This window comes from Lissotriton helveticus, chromosome 8, assembly GCF_964261635.1.
Source record: "Lissotriton helveticus chromosome 8, aLisHel1.1, whole genome shotgun sequence".
Classification (NCBI taxonomy): domain Eukaryota; kingdom Metazoa; phylum Chordata; class Amphibia; order Caudata; family Salamandridae; genus Lissotriton; species Lissotriton helveticus.
In genome coordinates, this window is record NC_136069.1 from 1,219,534,022 (window position 1) to 1,219,556,004 (window position 21,983).

At 46.8% G+C, this 21,983-nt stretch overlaps 1 protein-coding gene across 14 annotated transcripts in view; it reads left to right on the forward strand.

Moving 5' to 3' along the window:
* Positions 1 to 21,983, forward strand: part of LOC144773261 (uncharacterized) — a 7,170,044-nt gene that overhangs the window by 1,190,230 nt on the left and 5,957,831 nt on the right. For all 14 annotated transcript variants that reach the window (XM_078658159.1, XM_078658161.1, XM_078658167.1 and 11 more), the window contains exon 11: positions 20,390 to 20,515. In XM_078658159.1, the coding sequence (XP_078514285.1) occupies positions 20,390 to 20,515 (126 nt within the window). The remainder of the gene's footprint in view (positions 1 to 20,389; positions 20,516 to 21,983) is intronic.

Genomic DNA, 21,983 nt, shown 5'->3' on the forward strand with positions numbered 1-21,983 from the left:
TACCAGTCGAATGCCCCTAGGAATCCACCCACTAGAGACCGCAACCCCACACCCGGTGCTCCACGAACTGACCTCGATGAGAACCAGTGTGCATTTTGCAAAGAATTTGGACATTGGAAGTCCCAATGCCTGGCCCTTCGGGAAATGATTAAAAATAAAGAGACAAGGGACATGACAAATGGCCCCAAAACTGGAGGGCAGGGGCGGGGGCAGGCCCACGACACCATCAATAACCGACCTGGCAGATCAAACACATTTGACCGCCCCCGACAGAATCAGTGCCAACAGTCCGACTACAACAATGCTCACGACTCTGCATAGGACTGCCAGGGGCAAGGGAGGGATCCAGTCGAGCTCTGTGTTGACCAGCAAGGTCCTTACGTCACTGCTAAGGTCCTGGGTACAAGGTCTCCATTCTTGGTAGACACTGGAGCGACACGTAGTGTATTATCAAAGCGACTGATTCCAAGGGCACCCTTGTCTGGCTCACACATTACATCGATAGGTTTCGATGGAACGCCCTCCACCAACCCCCTGTCTGAACCTATCTCCTTTGACCTAGGAGACAACCCCACTGACACAACATTTCTGCTCTCCTCCAACTCCCCTGACGCCATTATGGGTATTGATTTACTGAAACATTTCCAAGCCACTATTAGGTGTTCCCCAGATGGAATCCGAGTCATCCTGTACGACAACCCGAGCATGCCCAGACCCTACCCTGCAAGACATATGTACATCATAACAGATGCTGACCTATCCTCACTCGATACCCTACCCCTGTACCTATTGGCCAGAAACGACTCAGATGTAGGACGAATGATGATCGATCCTGTACACATAACTGTTCGACCAGATGCAATACTCCCGAAACTCCCACAGTACCGGATATCGCCCGAAGGCGAGAAGGCATTGGTAGCGATTATTCAGTCCTTGGTAGATGCAGGAGTGGTAGAGGAAGTGGTTAGTAATGTCTGCAATAGCCCTATCCTACCCATTGTTAAGAAGCAAGGTGAGGGAGATGAGAAAGCATACCGCTTCATCATCGACCTGCGAGAAGTCAACAAAGTGGTGGTACCCCAATACCCCGTAGTCTCAGACATCGCCACCATTCTGACTCTCATCCCGTCCACCGCCACCACCTTCACCGTTATTGATCTTAAAAATGCATTTTTCTCTATCCCCATCCATCCAGACAGCCGCTAACTCTTCGGCTTCACTTTAAAAAACCGTTCATACCGATTTTGTAGAGCTCCCCAGGGCTACACTGAAAGTCCCAGCATTTACAGCCAGGCCCTCAAAAGACAGCTGGACGCCGTCCAGCTACCAGATGGAGTGGTGTTGATCCAATATGTCGATGATATCCTTTTGGCGGCCGACACCACTCCGCTTGCAATCACAGCCACTATCCAACTCTTGCACTTTCTTGCGGAAAATGGCCACAAAGTCTCCAAAAAGAAACTGCAGTTCTGCCAGTCCCAAGAAACATACCAAGGCCATCTCCGGTCCAAAGAAGAGAGGAAACTTACGCCCGACCGAATCCAAACCATCCTGGACACCCCCATTCCCAAAACACAGAAACAAGTCCGTTCATTAGTGGGCCTTACCTCTTTCTGCCGACAATGGTTACCGAATTTCAGTCTCATCATAAAACCCCTACTTTCCCTGTTGACCAAAGATGCCCCTTTCCCACTCCCTTGGACTCCCGAATGCCAAGCATCCTTTAAGGAGTTGCGGGATGCCCTTTGCTCGGCACCCGTTTTAGGAACACCAGATTACTCCAAGCCCTTCTCCCTCTTCACTCACGAAAGGGAGGGATGCGCATTGTCTGTTCTAACTCAACCCATCGGTGGCAAACAACGCCCTTGTGCCTATTTTTCTGCCACTCTTGATCCAGTCGCCAGAGATCTACCTGCCTGCCTTCGAGCAGTAGCCGCTGCTGCCGTCTCTATCCGCCAGAGTGAGGGAATTGTACTTTCGAACTCTCTCACGGTACTAGTACCCCATGCAGTTGACACCCTTTTGAACCAGACCAAGACTCAACACCTGACTAGTGCACGACTGACAGGGTACGAATTGACTCTACTTGCACCCCACATCACCCTGAAGAGATGCACGACATTGAATCCTGCTACACTGTTGCCCTTGCCTGAAAATGACCCCGATGAGCCCCCTATACACGACTGTGTGACCCTCACGGACGAACAGACCAGGAGTAGAATTGACCTCCGAGACGTTGCTTTTACAGACCCTGATGGAGAACTATGGGTAGATGGCTCTTGTATCAAACTCCCAAACGGCACCACTTCTGCTGCCTATGCGGTGACGACAGCTCAGACAGTAGTTGAAACAGCTCGCATCACACAACGATCCGCACAGGCAGCAGAGCTAATTGCCCTCACACGAGCATGTATCATAGCAGCGGGAACCACGGCAAACATTTACACGGACAGCCAGTATGCCTTCGGGGTGGTTCATCATTTTGGGCTCTTGTGGAGGGAAAGGGGGTTCCTGACGTCCCACGGCACGCCCATCCTTCATGGAGATCTAGTCTCTGCCCTAATTGAAGCAGTTCTCCTCCCCAAACGATTAGCAGTAATCAAATGCCAGGCACACAAGAAGGTGACGGACTTAGTTGGACAGGGAAACGCACTGGCCGACATCACTGCCCGAACCACAGCTGAGAATAGGGCAACGACACGCATGTATGTGACTAGGTCACAAGCAGAAAAATGGACTGACGCTAGGGAAACGATTAAGGACATCCAGTCGGCCAGCACACCTCACGAACTGACTGAGTGGGCACGGGTGGGTCTAAGGGACGATGAGGGCTGCTGGCGGACAAAAGATACAAACAAATGGTTGCTGCCTGATGCATACTTGATCCCCATACTGACCATGGCACACTCCCCTGTACACATAGGTTCTGCCCCCATGATTGAACTCATTTCCAAAGTCTGGCACAACAACAAGATCCCCGACTCAGCCAAACGCCTGGTCCAGCAGTGCCTTATTTGCCTACAACACAACCCCGGGAAAGGAACTGTAGTACCCCGGGGAGGGTTTGGGATCCCCGACCACCCCTTTGAGGTCCTCCAGATGGATTTCATCCAGCTAGAGAGGTGCCAAGGCTTGAAGTACGTATTAGTCATTGTATGTGCCTTCAGCAAATGGGTGGAGGCCTATCCGACCCGAGATAACACTGCCATGACTACTGCCAAAGTACTACTGAAAGAGTTTTTCCCTCGCTACGGCCTTTGTCGAATTTTATGGAGCGACAATGGCCCTCACTTCATAGCTGAAGTTATCCAACTGATCCTGAAGGGGTTGGGGGCAAAACAGAGATTCCATGCAGTCTTCCACCCCCAATCCGCTGGCCTGGTTGAGCGACACAACGCTACTCTGAAACTGAAACTGTCAAAGATAGTGGCCACCACAGGACTTAAGTGGCCAGATGCCCTCCCACTGGCATTACTATCGATGCGCTCCACTCCCACTAAGCACCACCTGACCCCCTACGAGGTTGTATTTGGGCGACCAATGAACCTCTGGACTGCCCCCAAACCGACCTCCATTCACGACGTCCCCGACGTCCTGCTGTCAGATTATTTATACAAGTTAACTAAAACATTGTCTGTCATTCATCAACAGGTGCAGCAGGCAATCCCCGATGCTTCCAGGGGTCCCGGTCACGATATCCAACCGGGAGAGTACGTCCTAGTCTGGAATTTTCAACGGGCGAAGAGTCTGGAACCCCGGTGGACGGGCCCCTGGCAAGTACTGATCACCACTCGGACGGCTCTTCGAGTGGAGGGGAAGAAGCACTGGCTGCACGCACACCACTGCAAGAAGGTTTCCTCGACCCTGGCCACGACAGACAACGTCAGCACCCAAGAGGAGCTCCTGAACAAAGACCGACCATCACTGAACTGTTATCCTGATACCGAGGCACTTGAACTTGCAAAACACTCTGATCCCACTGTGCCATCCCGAGAAGGGTATTTCCTGCGTCGAAAGGAGGGAGCTTCGGCTAAGTAGGCCACTGACTTAGTTAAAAATCTCAGAACGGTGACCCAAAGCAACCAAGGGTTACCCAGAGAGAAGCTAAACAAAGTCTGTGGTTCTGCCCACTACCGAGCACCTTGAAGATGAAGATGATGGAAGCGCCAGATAAGAAGATGATGGAAGCGCCAGATAAGAAGACGTCGGAAGCAACCGGAAATACCCACTACAGGAACCCGAAGACTGACAATTTGCACCAATCAAAGACAATCGCCTACTTCATCCTTTTCCTCTTTTGCCTCCTCCTCATGACCTCCTTCTGGATCTTGGAGGACAGCACACCCGCTCACCAGACATTGCTGGCCACTGTACAGCCAATCACCGTGAAAGAGCATCATTTGATCCCCCTTTCGCCTCAGCTCCGAGAGAGGCGTAGGGAGTTGTGGAACAATTCCTTCGTGCAACTGCTGCACCAGCACAACCTTGCTACAAATGCCACGAACTGCTGGATCTGCGGGTTGCTCCCGCATGCCACTGAACACTCTATACCTTTCATCCCTTCTCCTTTCTCAGTTCACGGCTCCTGCCTCGCCTGGTTGATCCTCTTGCAGGAGAGCAACAAGGACAACGCCGCTTCTGGTCAGACAGTGTCACACTTCTACTATGGGTTCTGGCTGAATAAAACAGGAAGAACGTCTGCCCCCATTTGTCCTGCGGTCTCAGGTTCCGCCTTCCTTATGAACATTCCTGCCAAAGAAAGAGTCGAAATGCAAGTACTCCACAATCCAGCCAGACCCACCTTCTCCCACCTACGGAAGCAAACAGCTGCCACCCTGACCGTGGCTCTGTCTGTCCTCAATATCACAGGACTTGTGTGTCTTGAAGGCCAGGGAACACAGCTGGTGGGTCACAGTTCCTGCCGCACCACCAGAGCACTGGTCTCAGTTGATCCTCCTTCCTTTGTTGCTTCTCCGAATATGTATTTTGTTTGTGGCACCAAAGCTTACACCTGGCTCCCGAAAGGTTGGAGGGGTACGTGCTACATCGCCTTCATTCTTCCTCCCACGTATGTGGCCTCAGCCCACCACCATCGGCAAAAGCGCGCCGGAGATGTTGAACAAGCCGACTCCACCGGAGCACAGTTCCTAGATGCAGCAAAGGGACTTGTTCCTCTGTGGGGACCAATGGCAAACAGCCGCGCTATCCGACACCTAACTCAGGCAATAGAAACAACCATTAACATCACGGCTGGCATCCTCGCTAACAACACGGCTGAGCTTCAGGCAGTCCGCCTGGTGGCTCTCCAAAACCGCCTTGTTCTAGATGTTATTCTGGCCGACCGTGGAGGAGCATGCCGCATCATCGGCTCCAGCTGTTGCACCTACGTGCCAGATAACTCACCTTCAGTCTACAAAGCAATCGAACACCTCCACAGACTGTCCTCGGAGGTCCACCAGGAGCAGGAAGGATGGTCGCTTGGAGGCTGGTTCTGGGACACTTTGAAGGACTGGGGATGGAAATTGTTTACGTTTATATTGATACCAATCATGATGCTATGTGGGTGTTGCTTGGGTATTCAATGTTTGCCACCTCTGTGTTCACTCGTTTCCAACTGTATGTGCCCTAAGACTTTGGACTTTAAAACTGAGCACATGAGTCCTCTATACGAGATAGAGGTGCGTGGTCTCATGGGGATCGATCCAAACTGACAAGCTGGCGAGACATGTTAAAAGGGAGGACTGTGGAATTTTAGTTTGTGTACTGAACATCATCTACGCCATCTTGCAGACTCACGTATGAACATACACGACAGCCATTTTAGGTACCATGGTCTCCCTGTTCACGATCACCCGTCAGCACACTTCCCTGACCCTGCAAGCATCCCCCATGCACCCTGACCGCCGCCGCTCTCACATGCACAAGTCATGAACCCTTCTCCTTCTGCATGACGCTTTCATGAATGAATCACACCTCGCGCCTGACCAACACCTCCAGCCTTCCATGAATACCCCTCTTTGGATAAACCCTTCCTCCACGCTCGATTGTCCACACCGATCCTTCCTTTCATGAATATCTCTCCTTTGATGACCCCTTCCTCTGAGCCCGATTGTTTGCACGGACCGCTGGTCATCCCTTAGCCCGAGGATACAGTTTATTACCCACTACTGTATGCACTCGCCTCTCTTGAAAGGAGCCACTATTGATCATGACCTCCCCAACCCCTGAGATTCGATCAGGCGCACACATTCCAAAGGAATCGGCAGAACACTTAGCTACGTGATAGCCCCCTCCCATCGTATGAGGGGTAAGGGCCTCTACTGTTGTCATGTGTTGGAGTGGGCCGGAACTGGGGGGGTGCCGGGGATGTCATCCTCATACTTCACAATGTCTTTGTTGTAATAAAGAGCATTCACATGTCTTAAACCAGTGTATAAAAGACCAGGCCCCAGAGAGGCTGAGAGAGCACCTCGAGACGATACCTTGTTGTCCGATCTGACGTGTTCCAATCCGTCGGAATAAAACTTGTTTCCTGTCTTCCTGTCTCCAGCGCCTGCCTCTTTATTGGATAACTTCGTATGGTATTAGAGGCGTTTTACGCCGGGCAAATTTAACCTAGGAAACATCAACTAAATCGCCTGACCATTTTGAATTGATCTTTATCAGTGCTACTTCAGATGCCCTGAGTGGCAGCACTTTCCCGAATACCAGTGCATCCCGTGGGACACGTGAGGTCGTTTATTACAGATCCGAGTTTAGTAGTACTGAGGGCCAAGCTTCTGGATTATCTAGTTGTACTGTGGTAAATAAATAATTAATTACCGGTTCTATTTTTCAGGATACTCATATAAACAGATAGCTCAATAAATAAGAGTCAGGATTCGAGGTATCTTGAGTCACAGGCTTTAATCAGACATAAAGGACAGGAACAGGACAGCCTGCATGGGAATAGGATGGCAGCTGCCGGGGGCAGGATCTGGGAATTGGCTAGCTTTTAATAACAGTGCACAATATTTATAGTTAAACAAATACATTACATTCAATACAGGGGGCGTAGCAGTAGGCGGAGTTTGTAGCAGTCGCGAAAGATAAGGCATAAAGTGGGTGTAACAAGAGGTGTGTACAGGGCGTATACATAGACGTGATGCAAACGTAACAGAATATGTCATAAATGGGGCGGAAACATGGAGGGGGCTACCTGAGCAGCTGGGACCTCTAACCTAGTGGTGCGCGTAAACTGGCAATGACGTGTTACCAGGGAGAACTGGGGGCTATGACTTCTGCACTAGAAGAGGAGACGAAAGTCTGGAGGGTCAGAGCGACATGTACCCAGGCATATCTAGTATCTGGTGTTTAGAGTACATGTTGATAGAATCCAAAAGTTATCAGGGCAAAGGCTAACAGACATTAAGACTGGTGCATGCATTATTCTACTTGTATTGCGTGTGTGAGGAATATTCTATGAATATTAATACAGTATTTCTCTTACATGGAGACATAAAGACCAGACCATGACGGAAACTATTGATGCGATTCAGTAGCTTAGGAATGCAGAGAAGGAGGGCTGGACTGATAACTAGAAACATAACATACTTTTGGCAGACTGGGAGGCAGAGCCTGGCCGAGCTGGGCACTGCGGGCAAGAAGTAAGCTAAGGGTCAGGGATGCAGGTGGGGGCTGTATCGCTCCTCGGAGAGGGTTCAGGAAACAGGAGCTGAATCTGAGTCCGGGCCCTTTTGAGGCCTAGAAACGGGGACAATTCAATGAATTAACGTGCACACTGTAAAACGTGGCAACGTAGGATTACATAGGCCTGATATTCGTTGTATTCACGATAACTGGAAACTGACATACTAGAGATGGACACAACTGTAATTGCGTGTTTAATCGATCATAAGGGGGATACATGCATATCGATCATGCACATATAGCATAACATGGGGAACACGTAGGCACATACAACATGGCAAAATTTACTTTTCCACATTCCCTCCTTGTGCCCTACGTTTCCATCAGGAAACATCAATATTCATGATACCATCTATCACTTCATATAGCATCATTTGCTCGTCTCGGATTGTCTTGGGACGGGATTTAGGACTAGGAATACAAGAGGTAGCACAAATGCCGCAAATCGCAGGGCCACATTGTATACAGAGGCAGCAACTGAATATGATCATTACTGCAATACCTAGAAATGACAATACTTTCCATCCCCAGGCAGATATAATACTCCAGAGCCAACCGGACCATGTCCAGGTGCCTGGATTCTGGTGTAACTGATGGGCAATTTTATGAAGTCTGGTTATAGCTGAATAAACAGACGGCGCGTTATTAGGAATGAAAATGCAGCAACTAGATCCGATGACTCTACATGCTCCTCCTCTATCGGCCAGTATGACGTCAAGAACGAGACGATTTTGGAGCACGACAAATCTCATAGCAGATTGCTCTTCGGTTAAGTTACCTAGAGCAGAAGTAGTCTCATTCACTACTGCTTCAAGGGTTCTGGTTAGTCTACGTATTAGCTTACTATTCTGGATAGGTCCTATAAAGAAGAAGAAACCTTTATTAAAGTCTTGATACTGTTCTAGAGTAGTTTCAGTTTGATCGACAATTGGGGACTCAATCTCCCTTCTATGTCTGACGTGTACTAGATGTGTGTTTCTGTGATAATCAGATGGGGCTAGAAAAACTGGTGGCAGCAGGAAGGCAACGTAACATGTTCCATCCCAATCGAGGGGCAGACGAACATATGCGGTCTGACCACAAACAAAATAAGAATGACGTGAAGCTTTGAAAATAGATTTCCCACTGTCACTGTACTCGACAGTAGTAGTACAATCACTATGTCCTACATGTGCGGAACCATTCTTTCTGACACATAATTCGCCTTTGACTGGTAGTACTGAAATAGCAGGCAAATCTTGAGTAGTATCAGACTGAACATTCAGGACCATGAAATTCGAAGAATAATTACCTAAATTATAAACTTCATTTTCTAGATCTAACCCTGTTCTATGGGGGAGACCTTGCTTGTCTGGAAAACATGTTCTATTCAGAAGGGACATATCATTTGAAGATGACGTTAACGTGGACCATGCTCCACACGAACCATTATGTGAAAACGGATAAGGAAAGAGTGGCAGAACTCCCTTCGGTGTCTGGAAAGGGGGGAGTCGACCACACACCCAACAATTAGTGGCATTGCTGGTCTGGTGTGAATAGTGTAACATTCTGATGAATGTGTTATTTCTCATAGCAAGACGATAGGATAACTCGTGAGGAGGCAGATCACTAAATGTGTGCTCTACTGTGGCATTAGAAAACTTATTTACATGAGAAATTGGAAAACATAAATGCAATGCATAACTTGTGCAGGTAACCATCAAACTTAGAAACAATAAGAAACTTAGAAAAACGATACATCTTATGGAGTTTTGACTAACTCTCTCACTATGGGGGTCTATCTCATACATGTCAGATACCTGTCTAACCGTTTCACCCGAGAGGGACTTAGACAATTAAACTGGCTGACTTATTTTGCTAGACCGGAGTTTCTTTTTATACTCCTGTTGCGGAGTTTCCTCTAGCAGGGAAGGCTTGAGTTCAGTGTCTGTTTTTAGGCAGTCCTTAGAAATGGAACAGTCTTTAGAAGTGTCCTTTAAAAATGTCTTTTTCCGGGCTCCATGGAATTTCTTTACATGGGACAGATGGACCCACCCCTTGCGGCCTTCCAACTTCACGGCCGTGCGGGTGGTCAGGAGGACAAGTCTCGGCTCCTTCCAACGGGGCTCCAGTGGACTTGAACGATCAAAGTTCCTTACAAAAACGAGGTTCCCTGGAATGACCTCATGCGGTTTCACCTCGGTGTTGTCTGGAAATGCGGCGGCAACCTGCGAACGACAAGAGTGTAGGGCAGACATCAAGGAAGCTAGGTAATCTGTCAGCATATTACTGGAAACATCTGTAATACTGCGGGGTCTAGGTGTACCCCACATGTTTGGGGGGCGGCCGAATACGACCTCATTAGGGGACAGACCTGATCTGGAATGTGCAACCATCCTCATGAAGAATAAAGCAACTGGCAGGGCAACTAGCCAGTCTACACCTTTCTCTTTACATGTCTTGGCAATACGGATTTTCAGGGTCTGATTATGTCTCTCTACGAGACCGGCTGCTTCAGGATGGCGTACACAATGGAGCTTCCACTGGTACCCTAACAAAAGGGAAATATGTTTCATTAGCTCGGATGAGAATGGCTGGCCGTTATCAGAATACACGACCCTAGGGAGTCCATAACGGGGGAAGAATTCACGAACCAACTGCTTGGCAGTGGTCGCGGCTGTGTAATCTGGAACTGGATATGCTTCTGTCCACCTGGACAAAGCGCATACCACTACGAGGACATACTTGAAACCTCGACATCGCTCCATCTGAATATAATCCATCTGGAGGACTTCAAAAGGGTGGTCAGGAGGTTGGAATCCACCTTGTTCCACCGGGACACTTTTACCTGGATTGAACTGACAACATATCATACAGGTACGGACTTTCTGCTTGGCTGCAGCTCGTAAGTGCTTGTTGAACCAGAGGTTCTGTATACTGTCTAACATGGCTTTTTCTCCTAGATGTGCTGGACTATGTGCGGTATTGATAATGACTTGAACCATAGAGTCGGGGAGAAACCATGTGGCTTTTCCCTTCGTCACCCATCCCTGATCTGTCTGGACCCCTCCTTGTTCGGACCATTTCTTGATTTCTTCGGGAGTAGCATGTAACTGTATGTCTATGACATCTTGTGTAGGGTCCTTGACTGTCATACATGTAGTCTGTTCTGGAGTGGATGTCTGTGTCTTGTTAACTGGAATGTCTGGTGTCTGAGCTGTAAGCTTGGCTGTTCGATCTGCTAGATCGTTACCTTGGGAAATGATATCAGTAACTTTCGTATGTGCCTTGCACTTCATGATAGCGATAGCTGTCGGTAAATGTATCGCATCTAACAGAGCTTGAATGAGGAGACCATGCTGAATCTTGGTTCCATGAGAAGTCATGAAACCTCTCTCCTGCCAGAGCACTCCGAAGTCGTGTACAACTCCGAATGCGTAACGTGAATCTGTATATATGTTTACTTTCAGGTTCTTGGCACGTATGCAGGCTTGGGTCAGAGCAACTAGCTCTGCTGCTTGAGCAGACAGGGTGTCAATACGGTGTGTTTCAATAACTTCGGTTTCAGTAGTCACTGCATACGCGGCTACTAGTTCTCCTGTACTAGTTCTCATACATGAACCATCCACATAAAGTGTCAGGTCGGGATTAGGTAATGCAATGTCTGTCAGGTCTTGTCTTGGCTTAGTCATAGTGTTAATGACTTCCACACAGTCATGTGTGGCAGGATTCGAAGTAACTGACGGTAACAGTGTAGCAGGATTTAAAACGTTGCAGCGTCTGATTTCTATGTGTGGCTGGAACAGTGTCAGTTCATAACCTGTTAAACGTGCAATGGTCAAATGCTGAGTCTGTGTTCGGTTTAAAAGAACTTCCACGGAGTGTGGAACTTGTACTGTCAGGGAATGTCCTAACACTATGGAATCACTTTGTCTGATTGCTAGAGCTGTGGCTGCAACTGACTTGAGGCATGCAGGCAAAGCCTGGGCTACTGGATCTAATGTGCTCGAAAAATAAGCACAAGGTTTGTACTGTCCTGCTTGATCTTGTGTGAGAACAGATAATGCAGTACCATCACGTTCTGTGACAAAAAGTGTAAAAGGCTTACTGTAGTTCGGTGTAGCTAGAACAGGTGCTTGGCATAAAGCTTTCTTTAATTCATTAAAACTAAGTGTATGTTCAGATGTCCAAGGGAGGACAGTCGATACGGCTGCCTCCTGTGTCGTTAACTGTATCAGTGGCTTTGCTAGAAATGCATACTGAGGAATCCATTGTCTGCAATAAGAAGTGAGGCCAATAAAAGCACGTACCTCCTTCTGTGTCTTGGGCTGTGGAAGACTCGCTATCAACTGGATACGGTCTGGTGTCAACTGCCTACCCCACTTGGACAGTAAGTGGCCTAAGTAGATCACTTGCTGGACACAGAACTGAAGCTTCGAAGGGGACACCTTGTGCCCCATCTCGGCTAGGAAATACAGAACGGTAAGTGATGCTCGCTCGCAGTCACGCTCAGAACGGGCTGTGATCAGTAGATCATCGACATACTGGAGCAGGGCAGTGTCAGTTGGCATGTGAATATGGTCTAGTTGTCTTTTAAGTGCTTGACTGTAAATACTAGGACTTTCTGTGAAACCTTGAGGAGCTCGTGTGAATTTATAGCTCCTTCCATTTAAACAAAAACCGAAAAGGTACTGGCTGTCTGGATGAATGGGGACACTGAAAAATGCATTCTTGAGGTCTATTACAGTAAAAAATGTAGCTTCAGAATCAATAGCTGTCAATAAGGATGAAATATCTGGGACTACTGGATACTGGGGTATGATACATTTATTAAGTTCTCGAAGGTCAATCACTAATCGATATACTGGATGTGCATTTGGATCAGTACGTTTCATGATTGGAATGATAGGAGAATTACATACATTGGAGTCAGTTTCTACAACCACTCCTTGAGCAATAAGCTCGTCAATAATTTTGGATAAGGCTGCTACAGCCTCAGGTGGCAATCTGTACTGTCTGATTCGTGGCAAGACTATACCTTGCTTGAGAGTCACACGATGGGGTGTGATTTGCATAAAACCTACATCAGTTGGACCTTGCGCCCATAAATGCTGCGGTACATTTGACAATCTTGGATCAAAATCACGTAATACATAGTGACCTTTAAAGTCTCTTAAAAACAAACGTATTCCTTCTGGGGAACAGCAAATAACTGCACCTAATTCTTTCAATGTTTTAATGCCTAACAAATTTTCTGGACATGATTTCGTAAGTAACAAATCAGTAGTTCGGGACAATGGACCAACTTCTAGGGAAACTGGCTTTGAAATTTCGTTAATAATAGGCTTTCCTGAAAATCCAAGGGAAACATTTTTAGAGCCTGAGAGCGGAGCCCCTGGAACCTCGTCATGACTGATAGTAGTCCTACTTGCCCCTGTATCAATCAGAAACTTTCTGTCTTTCCCTAATACTTGACTGTGTACATAGGGACCCTCTTGATCTACAGGTATCTCGATGAGAGGCAAGCCTACCTCCCTCTCTAGGCTGTTTCATGAATACTGTTGATACTCTGGATACTCTGTCTGAGCATACTGGTACATTTGCTGTGTAACATGCTGTGTTGCAGCGATGGGCTGCGATGCTGGAACTGTCTGTTGTGCATTCTGTGATGACAGTGAAGTCTGTGAAACTTGTTCTTGTCTAGGCGGACGTGGTCTTTCTTTAGTCTTACCAGTGGCTATGTTGTGTTTCAGAACTGCACACTCGTTTATAAAATGACCTGGCTGTTTACAATAATTGCAAGTCCCTCTAACGGGAGCTGCTGGATGACTGGCTTGATTCGGACCCCTCTTCTGACTGTCTTGTGGAACAGATTGTGCAACTAGTACTTTCATTTTCGTATCTTTCATACGTCTCTTTTCGTGTTCTTGCTCTTCCCTGATTCTGTTCTGGTGATACTGGAGCATCTGGAGCATTTGTGACGGGGTATTAGCTTGCCAAGTACTTTCGACTTTTAAAACTCGATTTTTAACTTGTGGGCTTGAATTCTCGACTAGTTTAGTAACAAAAAGATGAGGGTATGACTCACTACCTGTCTTCAAACCACTGTTAATTATAAAACATTTTTCAAATCTAGAATAAAAATCACTAGTGTCTTCATCCTGTTTCTGTTTACATGCTGAAATTGCATCCCAATCTTCCTTTTTCGTGGCTAGTAACCTTGGCAAAACTTGTATCAATAACTCGGGTAATTCTTTACATTTGTCCCCAAGACCGGTACCTGGTACTCGGTAATTATCTTCAGCTTCTAGAGCTGTCCAATCAATCTTTTTCTCTCCCACCTCCCATTCTTTTTCCTTGAGTTTTTCATATACCCCTGCGGGCAACAGGACCTTTAACATTTTAATGATATCTGGATACGTGTATTCTCCCATACGGAGCATGTCTTTTAATTCGCGATGGAACCCTGCTGGATCTTTGTCATGACAGGGAATTAATTTCTTCATCTCTAAGAGTTCCATCTTTGTGATAGGGGTGTAAACAAATACTCGTTGCATTTCACCACCCGCTGTCCTAACTGGGTCTACTTCTCGTAATGGATGCTGTCTATCTATGTAAAATGGTTTACTTTCTGGAGGTGAGACGTGAACAAAATGCGGATTCAGAAACGTTCTATATTTGTGGCGCTGTTCTAGAATGACACTAATTAAATCGGTACCAAGACCTCTCCATCTATACTGGAGTAACTCGTTCAGAACATCATGTAACGGACCTGGATCAGAATGTTGTCCCTCATACAGTGTAATGAGGTGCTGGATCATATACATACCCACCAGTCGCTGCTCGGCTGGGGGCAGTTTCAGAAACATTTGTGCCACTATTTCGTCTGGAAAAGTGGTAGAATCAGTAATCCATCGGACTGCTGATCGGGCTAGTTCTTGTTCATGCATGGTACTAAGTTCACTATAACCGATTCGTGATTTCAGAATGTGATCGGTAGCTTGAAATACTTGCTCGAGAGAACCTTGTTCTGGTGCTGGAGGAGGAAAAACTTTCTTGTGTTCTAGGCGTGAATGTCGGTCGGGAAGTCTAGTTCTACCTACATACGCTATTCTGGTGGGATTCTCGTCGTCTACCTCTTCAGTAGAAGAGTTGTCTTCTTTCTCGCTTACTTGTGCTGCTTTTTGTTTCTCGTGTAACTTTATTATTTCCCTACGGATCTTCTTGTACATACTGTCTATACAGTTCTGTGTCTTGTGTGTTCCCTCGGCTATGTGGTCACTCCACCTTGTTAGGACTTTCATTTCTTCCGGATCTTTATCCGGATAATCTTGTTCTCTTATCAAACAATTAATTAGAAACTTTAAAAGCATGAGCTGGATCTCGACTTTTCTTTCAGACATGGCCTCGCCAATACTTTCTGGATCTACTCCTGTACGGATGAAACGATATATTCTGTCTAGATATTCTTTCATATTCGGTAGGGTGTCCAAATATTCGGTCACCCGTCTTACACGCAATGAATACAGGACCATACCATCATCGCCTGGGACTGGATCATAACGGCATTCTGTAAGAGCTCGTTTGATATCTGCAACTGACTGATTTTTGGGCGACCGCTGTAACGCTCGGGCATGTAGCTCGAGTAATGTCACACGTCTGTGTTGCGGCGGGGTACAAGGAGGACTTCCCCCCCCGCGGCTCCTAAACTGGAATCATCGACGGGTATCGTACGGGCTGGCAGAGTGACTGATGTAGCGGGTACTTGTACTGTAGGCTGGACCGGGGGTACCGTAACAGGTGCTGCAACGGGTGCCCCGGTGGCTGGAGGAACAGGAATTACATTATTTACGGGAGCTGGCGGAACAGGATTTGCATATTCTGGGACTGTATCGTCCAAATAGGATGAGAGAAAAATATCAGCTGCGGTCGGTTTGTGACGTAGCTTAATCGGAACTAATGGCGGCGGAAAATTACATGGTGCTTCCGGGGTTGCTTTTGGCAAGCCCTCGGCAAGAAGAGGATACATACCCTTAATGAGGGCATTTCTCTGTCTGTCTGACTGTTCGGCGTTTACTCGTTCACCTATTTCGATTAATTCCCTTTCTTGGGCTCTTTCTGAGGATTCTCTACTTAATTCTGACTTTCTGATTTCTTTTTCGGTTCTTTTATGAGATTCTTTGCGCCATAACTCGATGGCATCTTTCTGGGACTGTCTGGATTTCTTTTTCCATAATACTTCTTCTACTCGCATGATGCACTCGGCATCCCATGTACCTGATACAGGCCATCTATATTTCTCTTCTAGATCTTTAGTATACTCGACCCATAAGTCTAGATATAATATGGCACTTATGCCATGCTTATGATACATAAAATGACCTGGACTGTCCCTAGGCGGGACAGGAACTGCTTCTTCGAGCAGACCTTTTCTAGTTCTTAACTGGCGTAACTTCGTGAACAGAGGCATAACTAAGACTGGAATCTGGACACAATACAATACACGATAAACACAATAATAACTTGAAAACAAATCACTCATACCACAACATTGAAAACACATGAAATAACATTTAAAATAACAGTTCGGACAGAATACTACCTGGAATACTGAAAACAGAAACACATGAATTTCTCGAGAACAGAACAGAACTTACTGGAATGACTAGATGCACTGCTAAAACAGTACGAAACTTACCGGTCTCATAAAGAGACACGTCAGGACCCGCATCCACCTAGATGGACACTTCGTGTTGGATCTGTGTACCCAAACCCACGGACCAGAGACAAATTACTTTGACCCTGTCTAGATACTACCCCAGCAACGGTACTCACCGGGCAGCAAGAACGGAAGGCCTCGGACTGGACTGGACTGCTACGACGACGGACGGACGAACTTCGGACTTCAGTTACAGGTGGGCCTCCGGATACCTCGGACCTTGGACTCTTGGCTTGGGCTCTGGTCGGGACTCGCCGCGTTCCTCCACCGCCTCGTCTGGACGCTGGACCGCAACCTCTGTCTCCTCCGTGGGCCTGAGGGATACTTGAAGCAGAAATATCTGCACGTGCACGGTATGGTTCCGTCACGGCTGCAGAGGATCAGGGGGCCTGCGTGGCTTCTCCGGCGCGTGGGGAAAGGGCAAGTCCCTATTCGGGCGCCATTATGTGGTAAATAAATAATTAATTACCGGTTCTATTTTTCAGGATACTCATATAAACAGATAGCTCAATAAATAAGAGTCAGGATTCGAGGTATCTTGAGTCACAGGCTTTAATCAGACATAAAGGACAGGAACAGGACAGCCTGCATGGGAATAGGATGGCAGCTGCCGGGGGCAGGATCTGGGAATTGGCTAGCTTTTAATAACAGTGCACAATATTTATAGTTAAACAAATACATTACATTCAATACAGGGGGCGTAGCAGTAGGCGGAGTTTGTAGCAGTCGCGAAAGATAAGGCATAAAGTGGGTGTAACAAGAGGTGTGTACAGGGCGTATACATAGACATGTGATGCAAACGTAACAGAATATGTCATAAATGGGGCGGAAACATGGAGGGGGCTACCTGAGCAGCTGGGACCTCTAACCTAGTGGTGCGCGTAAACTGGCAATGACGTGTTACCAGGGAGAACTGGGGGCTATGACTTCTGCACTAGAAGAGGAGACGAAAGTCTGGAGGGTCAGAGCGACATGTACCCAGGCATATCTAGTATCTGGTGTTTAGAGTACATGTTGATAGAATCCAAAAGTTATCAGGGCAAAGGCTAACAGACATTAAGACTGGTGCATGCATTATTCTACTTGTATTGCGTGTGTGAGGAATATTCTATGAATATTAATACAGTATTTCTCTTACATGGAGACATAAAGACCAGACCATGACGGAAACTATTGATGCGATTCAGTAGCTTAGGAATGCAGAGAAGGAGGGCTGGACTGATAACTAGAAACATAACATACTTTTGGCAGACTGGGAGGCAGAGCCAGGCCGAGCTGGGCACTGCGTGGCAAGAAGTAAGCTAAGGGTCAGGGATGCAGGTGGGGGCTGTATCGCTCCTCGGAGAGGGTTCAGGAAACAGGAGCTGAATCTGAGTCCGGGCCCTTTTGAGGCCTAGAAACGGGGACAATTCAATGAATTAACGTGCACACTGTAAAACGTGGCAACGTAGGATTACATAGGCCTGATATTCGTTGTATTCACGATAACTGGAAACTGACATACTAGAGATGGACACAACTGTAATTGCGTCTTTAATCGATCATAAGGGGGATACATGCATATCGATCATGCACATATAGCATAACATGGGGAACACGTAGGCACATACAACATGGCAAAATTTACTTTTCCACAGTACGGGACTTGCGTTTCATTCTCTAATGTGCCTGACTTAAGGCTGCAAATGGGGTGCACAGTTTTAAGTTGAATGTGCCTTACGCTGCAAGAGGGCGAAGCCGATTTGTATTGTAAACATGAAAGGACATTTTGAAATACACCCATCATACATACATCCTCGTTGTACAGGCCCTGCCGTGTACCCTTAAACTTTACCTTGAAATGCAGTCCCGTTGTGTCTGTGTGCGGCATCTCTGTAACAGGAACAAACATTGTGCGCTGTGGTGCACTAATCTGTCAACGTAAGAATGGGTTTTTGTGTGTTGAAAAAGTGCCCCCTGCTGTAAAAAGACAGCTTGACAACCACCTCGCCTTTTTTGTCAATTTCATGGGTTACCAATACAACCAGGGTCGCGGTCGCAGACACTCCAAGTCTTAGCTGAAAAGTGAAGCGTTTACATAATGTTAAATATCTGAGCTCTGACGCTCTCCGAATATCCCAAAACGCGCTTAAATGAGCACTAATAAAAAAAGAAAACACTAGAGGAAACTTGGTTCCTTTGAAATAATGCCCTTGGCCAATAGTTGTTATAAAAGATGCTCTTTAGAATCGCAGTTCACTGTAACGTGGTTCAAAAATACACTTTCCTTCAAAGATGTCGAGAGCTGCTTTAATTCTAGCCGTTCGTTAGAATAAAGTATACAACCATTTTTCTTGGTTGAAAGTATGAATGTATGGATGATGGATGGTTAGGCAGTCGGGCAGAAGTTCCTTTTAGCAATGCTCTTCACGCCTCAGGTTTTGCACCTGGTAATGCAGTGTTGTCTACATTCAGGAGCACGACTATTTTTTTTAAAAACAATGGTTATTGTTAGCAGGTATTTAAACTATCTGCTTTCCGAGTCACGTCAGAAAAGATCCCACTGTCGCCAAGTAAGCGGTTGTCTTTCTTCTTGACCCTGGAAGGATGAAAAGCTGAAGGGACTATGTATCCGGTAGGATACAGAGAGTGTTTCGCAGTGGGCGCTTTACCGATCATTCTACCTTACTGTTTTGTAGCGAGGTCACTATTGCACTGCCAGACTCAATTTATTCATGCAAACTATTTTGAATACCGGAATAGATGTGCAATGCATCACAAAATATGAAAAATGCAAAGCATCAACGTTTCTTCGTTGATGATTCAGAAGAAAACTCTGAATAATTCCATACATATTATTTATAACGTTCTCACCGATCACAGACACGTCTCAAAGACATTCATCAATAACGGCCATCTCGCCGCTGCTGCTCGTAAGTGTGATGCTGTTGACATGCATTAGGACTTAGGAATGGTGTGAAAGGTTGTATCAGTGTAACGATTTAACGTAAATGGCAAGTAAATTAAACAAGCATTGGCATAGCCAATAGTTCTCGCCTCATAAGTATTTAGTTATGCAGCACAATATCTTTGGTGCAACAACATCAATGGTTGCATTGGCTAAACACTTATAAGGTCCCAAAGGCGAGACCTATTGGCTATGCCAATGCTTGTTTTAGATTACCGGGGACTCCTAGCCTGATGATGGAGAATGATTCAAGCATATCAATATATGAAAGATACCACAACTTGAGAACTAGTGTTACAGGTAAGCAACTAATATTGCCTTAAGGCATGCTGTAGCTGGCTACACTGACCATTAGCCCCTTCGCTGCTGGCGTCGGCCAACGGCTGTCACGCGCGCACTACCTTCGTAGTGCTGCGCACTTCCGTTGGCCGACGTGGCCCCGCCCACTGAACTAAACCGTCGCACTGGTTAAAGGCACACTACAGCATCTGCAAGAGCCTTTAACAAGGGAGAAGCCTTTAATGGCCAGTATAGCCTTCTATTACAGGCGATAATTCTACTAGAACATTCCCCCCATGAGGGCAGAATTTGCATATATTTTGGAGAGTCGGGGGTAAGAGAGAGGCAGAAGCAATGTATTCGGACATAGTAATGTTGAGACCATTGGGCCTATACCAGGTTTTATAGGTCGCTGCTGCTTCGGTGTCTTCAGTGGCGATCTCTACATTCCTTGCTCTGGTTATGGAATGTCAGTGCAATCATGACATTTCAAAATTTTGCAGCATTCTTCCATAATCGTATGCATAGCAAGCGTTTCTGCTCTTAATACCTGTTTGCTGCATGTATAATACCACTTAATTTGTCAAGCCATACCCTTCACTGCAAGTCATTTGTCAATTCAAAAATAAAGATGATGAAGTCCTAAGCCCAAATTAAACAATTTCTTTAATTTTTGGGGAAATGTGCTTTATTTTCAAAATTAATTAAGTATATTGCTTTGTCCACCTTTGTTTTTACTGCTATACTGTAAATATTGCCATTATATTTACCTTTAGGAATTGGTATCATTCGTTCTTCTGGAAAGCCAACCAGTGGCCATTTTTTGCCGGGTAGAGGTCGGACAGGGTCAAAAAACAGAGCACTAAGCAGTAAAAAGAAAAACGAAACTAACGGAATGGAAGGTAAGATGTGGTATTATCAATTTCTCACTACATTGTTTGTACCATTTGATTACTGATGACTTAGAACGATATACAGATTCCCAGATGTCTCAGCTATTTGACAATATTAATTAACAAATGGATGTTATGAATTAGCATTTGATTTGTGTTGAAAAATAGACCTACAGCACAAAAAACACACTTCATTGCCAGCCGCGGCCGGTAGTGGGAGTACCGGCCGGGCGGTGACGTGGGGGGGGGGGGGCAGGGGGGGTAGTAATGTATGGATTACAGACTTTAACAGGTAAGTAAACATAAAAATAAATAAAACGAATTTCGTTGCGCGCACTGCATCACATTTGGTGATGCAGTGCAAGCAACGAAATTCGTTTTTATTTATTTTTATGTTTACTTACCTGTTAAAGTCCGTAATCCATACATTACTACACCCCCACCTTGCCACTCCCCCTCCCCACGTCACCGCCCGGCCGGTACTCCCACTACCGTCCGTGGCTGTTTATTGCCGTCTTTTCACAGACAAAGAACGTTCTGTAAAGCCTTTGCACATGAACAATAATTTCATGATCATTGTTTCTCTATCATAGGATTTTCTTTCATATTCATTAGGAGTTGAATGCATTTGTACTTGTAAAGTGTCCCAGGAACGCATGTTAAATACATATGGCCCGCATGTTAAATACATATGGCCCGACTGAGAGTTTAGTGGAGAGGGTGCTCCATCACAACAGTAATGGAGTATCCTCTCCTCCAAGCACACATTCTGCCCTTCCAATATAGAGGTGGGAGGACCAACAGTATGCGGATGATGGAGCCTACTCTGGCTCTGTTGCCAACATACTGCTCCGATGGCCCGACGGAGTACGGGCTGTTGAAAGTTCAATCAATCAATCATACCACTTGTATAGCGCACTACTCACCCGGAAGGGTCTCAAGGGGCTTGGGGGAGGGGGTCCGTTACTGCTCGAACAGCCAGGTCTTGAGTTGTCTCCTGAAGGCGAGATGGTCCTGGGTCAGCCGAAGGTGGGTGGGGAGGGAGTTCCAGGTCTTGGCCGCCAGGTAGGAGAAGGATCTGCCTCCGGCGGTGGCTCTTTGGATGCGTGGCACGGCGGCGAGGCTAGTGGATCGTAGCTGGCAGGTGGGCGTGTAGAATGTCAGGCGGTCGTTGAGGTACTTGGGGCCCAGGTCGTGGAGAGACTTGTTTGCGTGGGTGAGGAGCCTGAACGTGATCCTCTTGTTGACGGGGAGCCAGTGCAGGTCCCTAAGGTGGCCGGAGATGTGGCTGCGTCGGGGGATGTCCAGGATGAGTCGGGCGGAGGCGTTCTGGATGCGTTGGAGTCTTTTTTGTAGCTTGGCTGTGGTTCCGGCGTAGAGGGTGTTTCCGTAGTCCAGTCGGCTGGTGACGAGTGCCTGGGTGACCGTCTTTCTGGTTTCGGTCGGGATCCATCGGAAGATCTTGCGGAGCATGCGA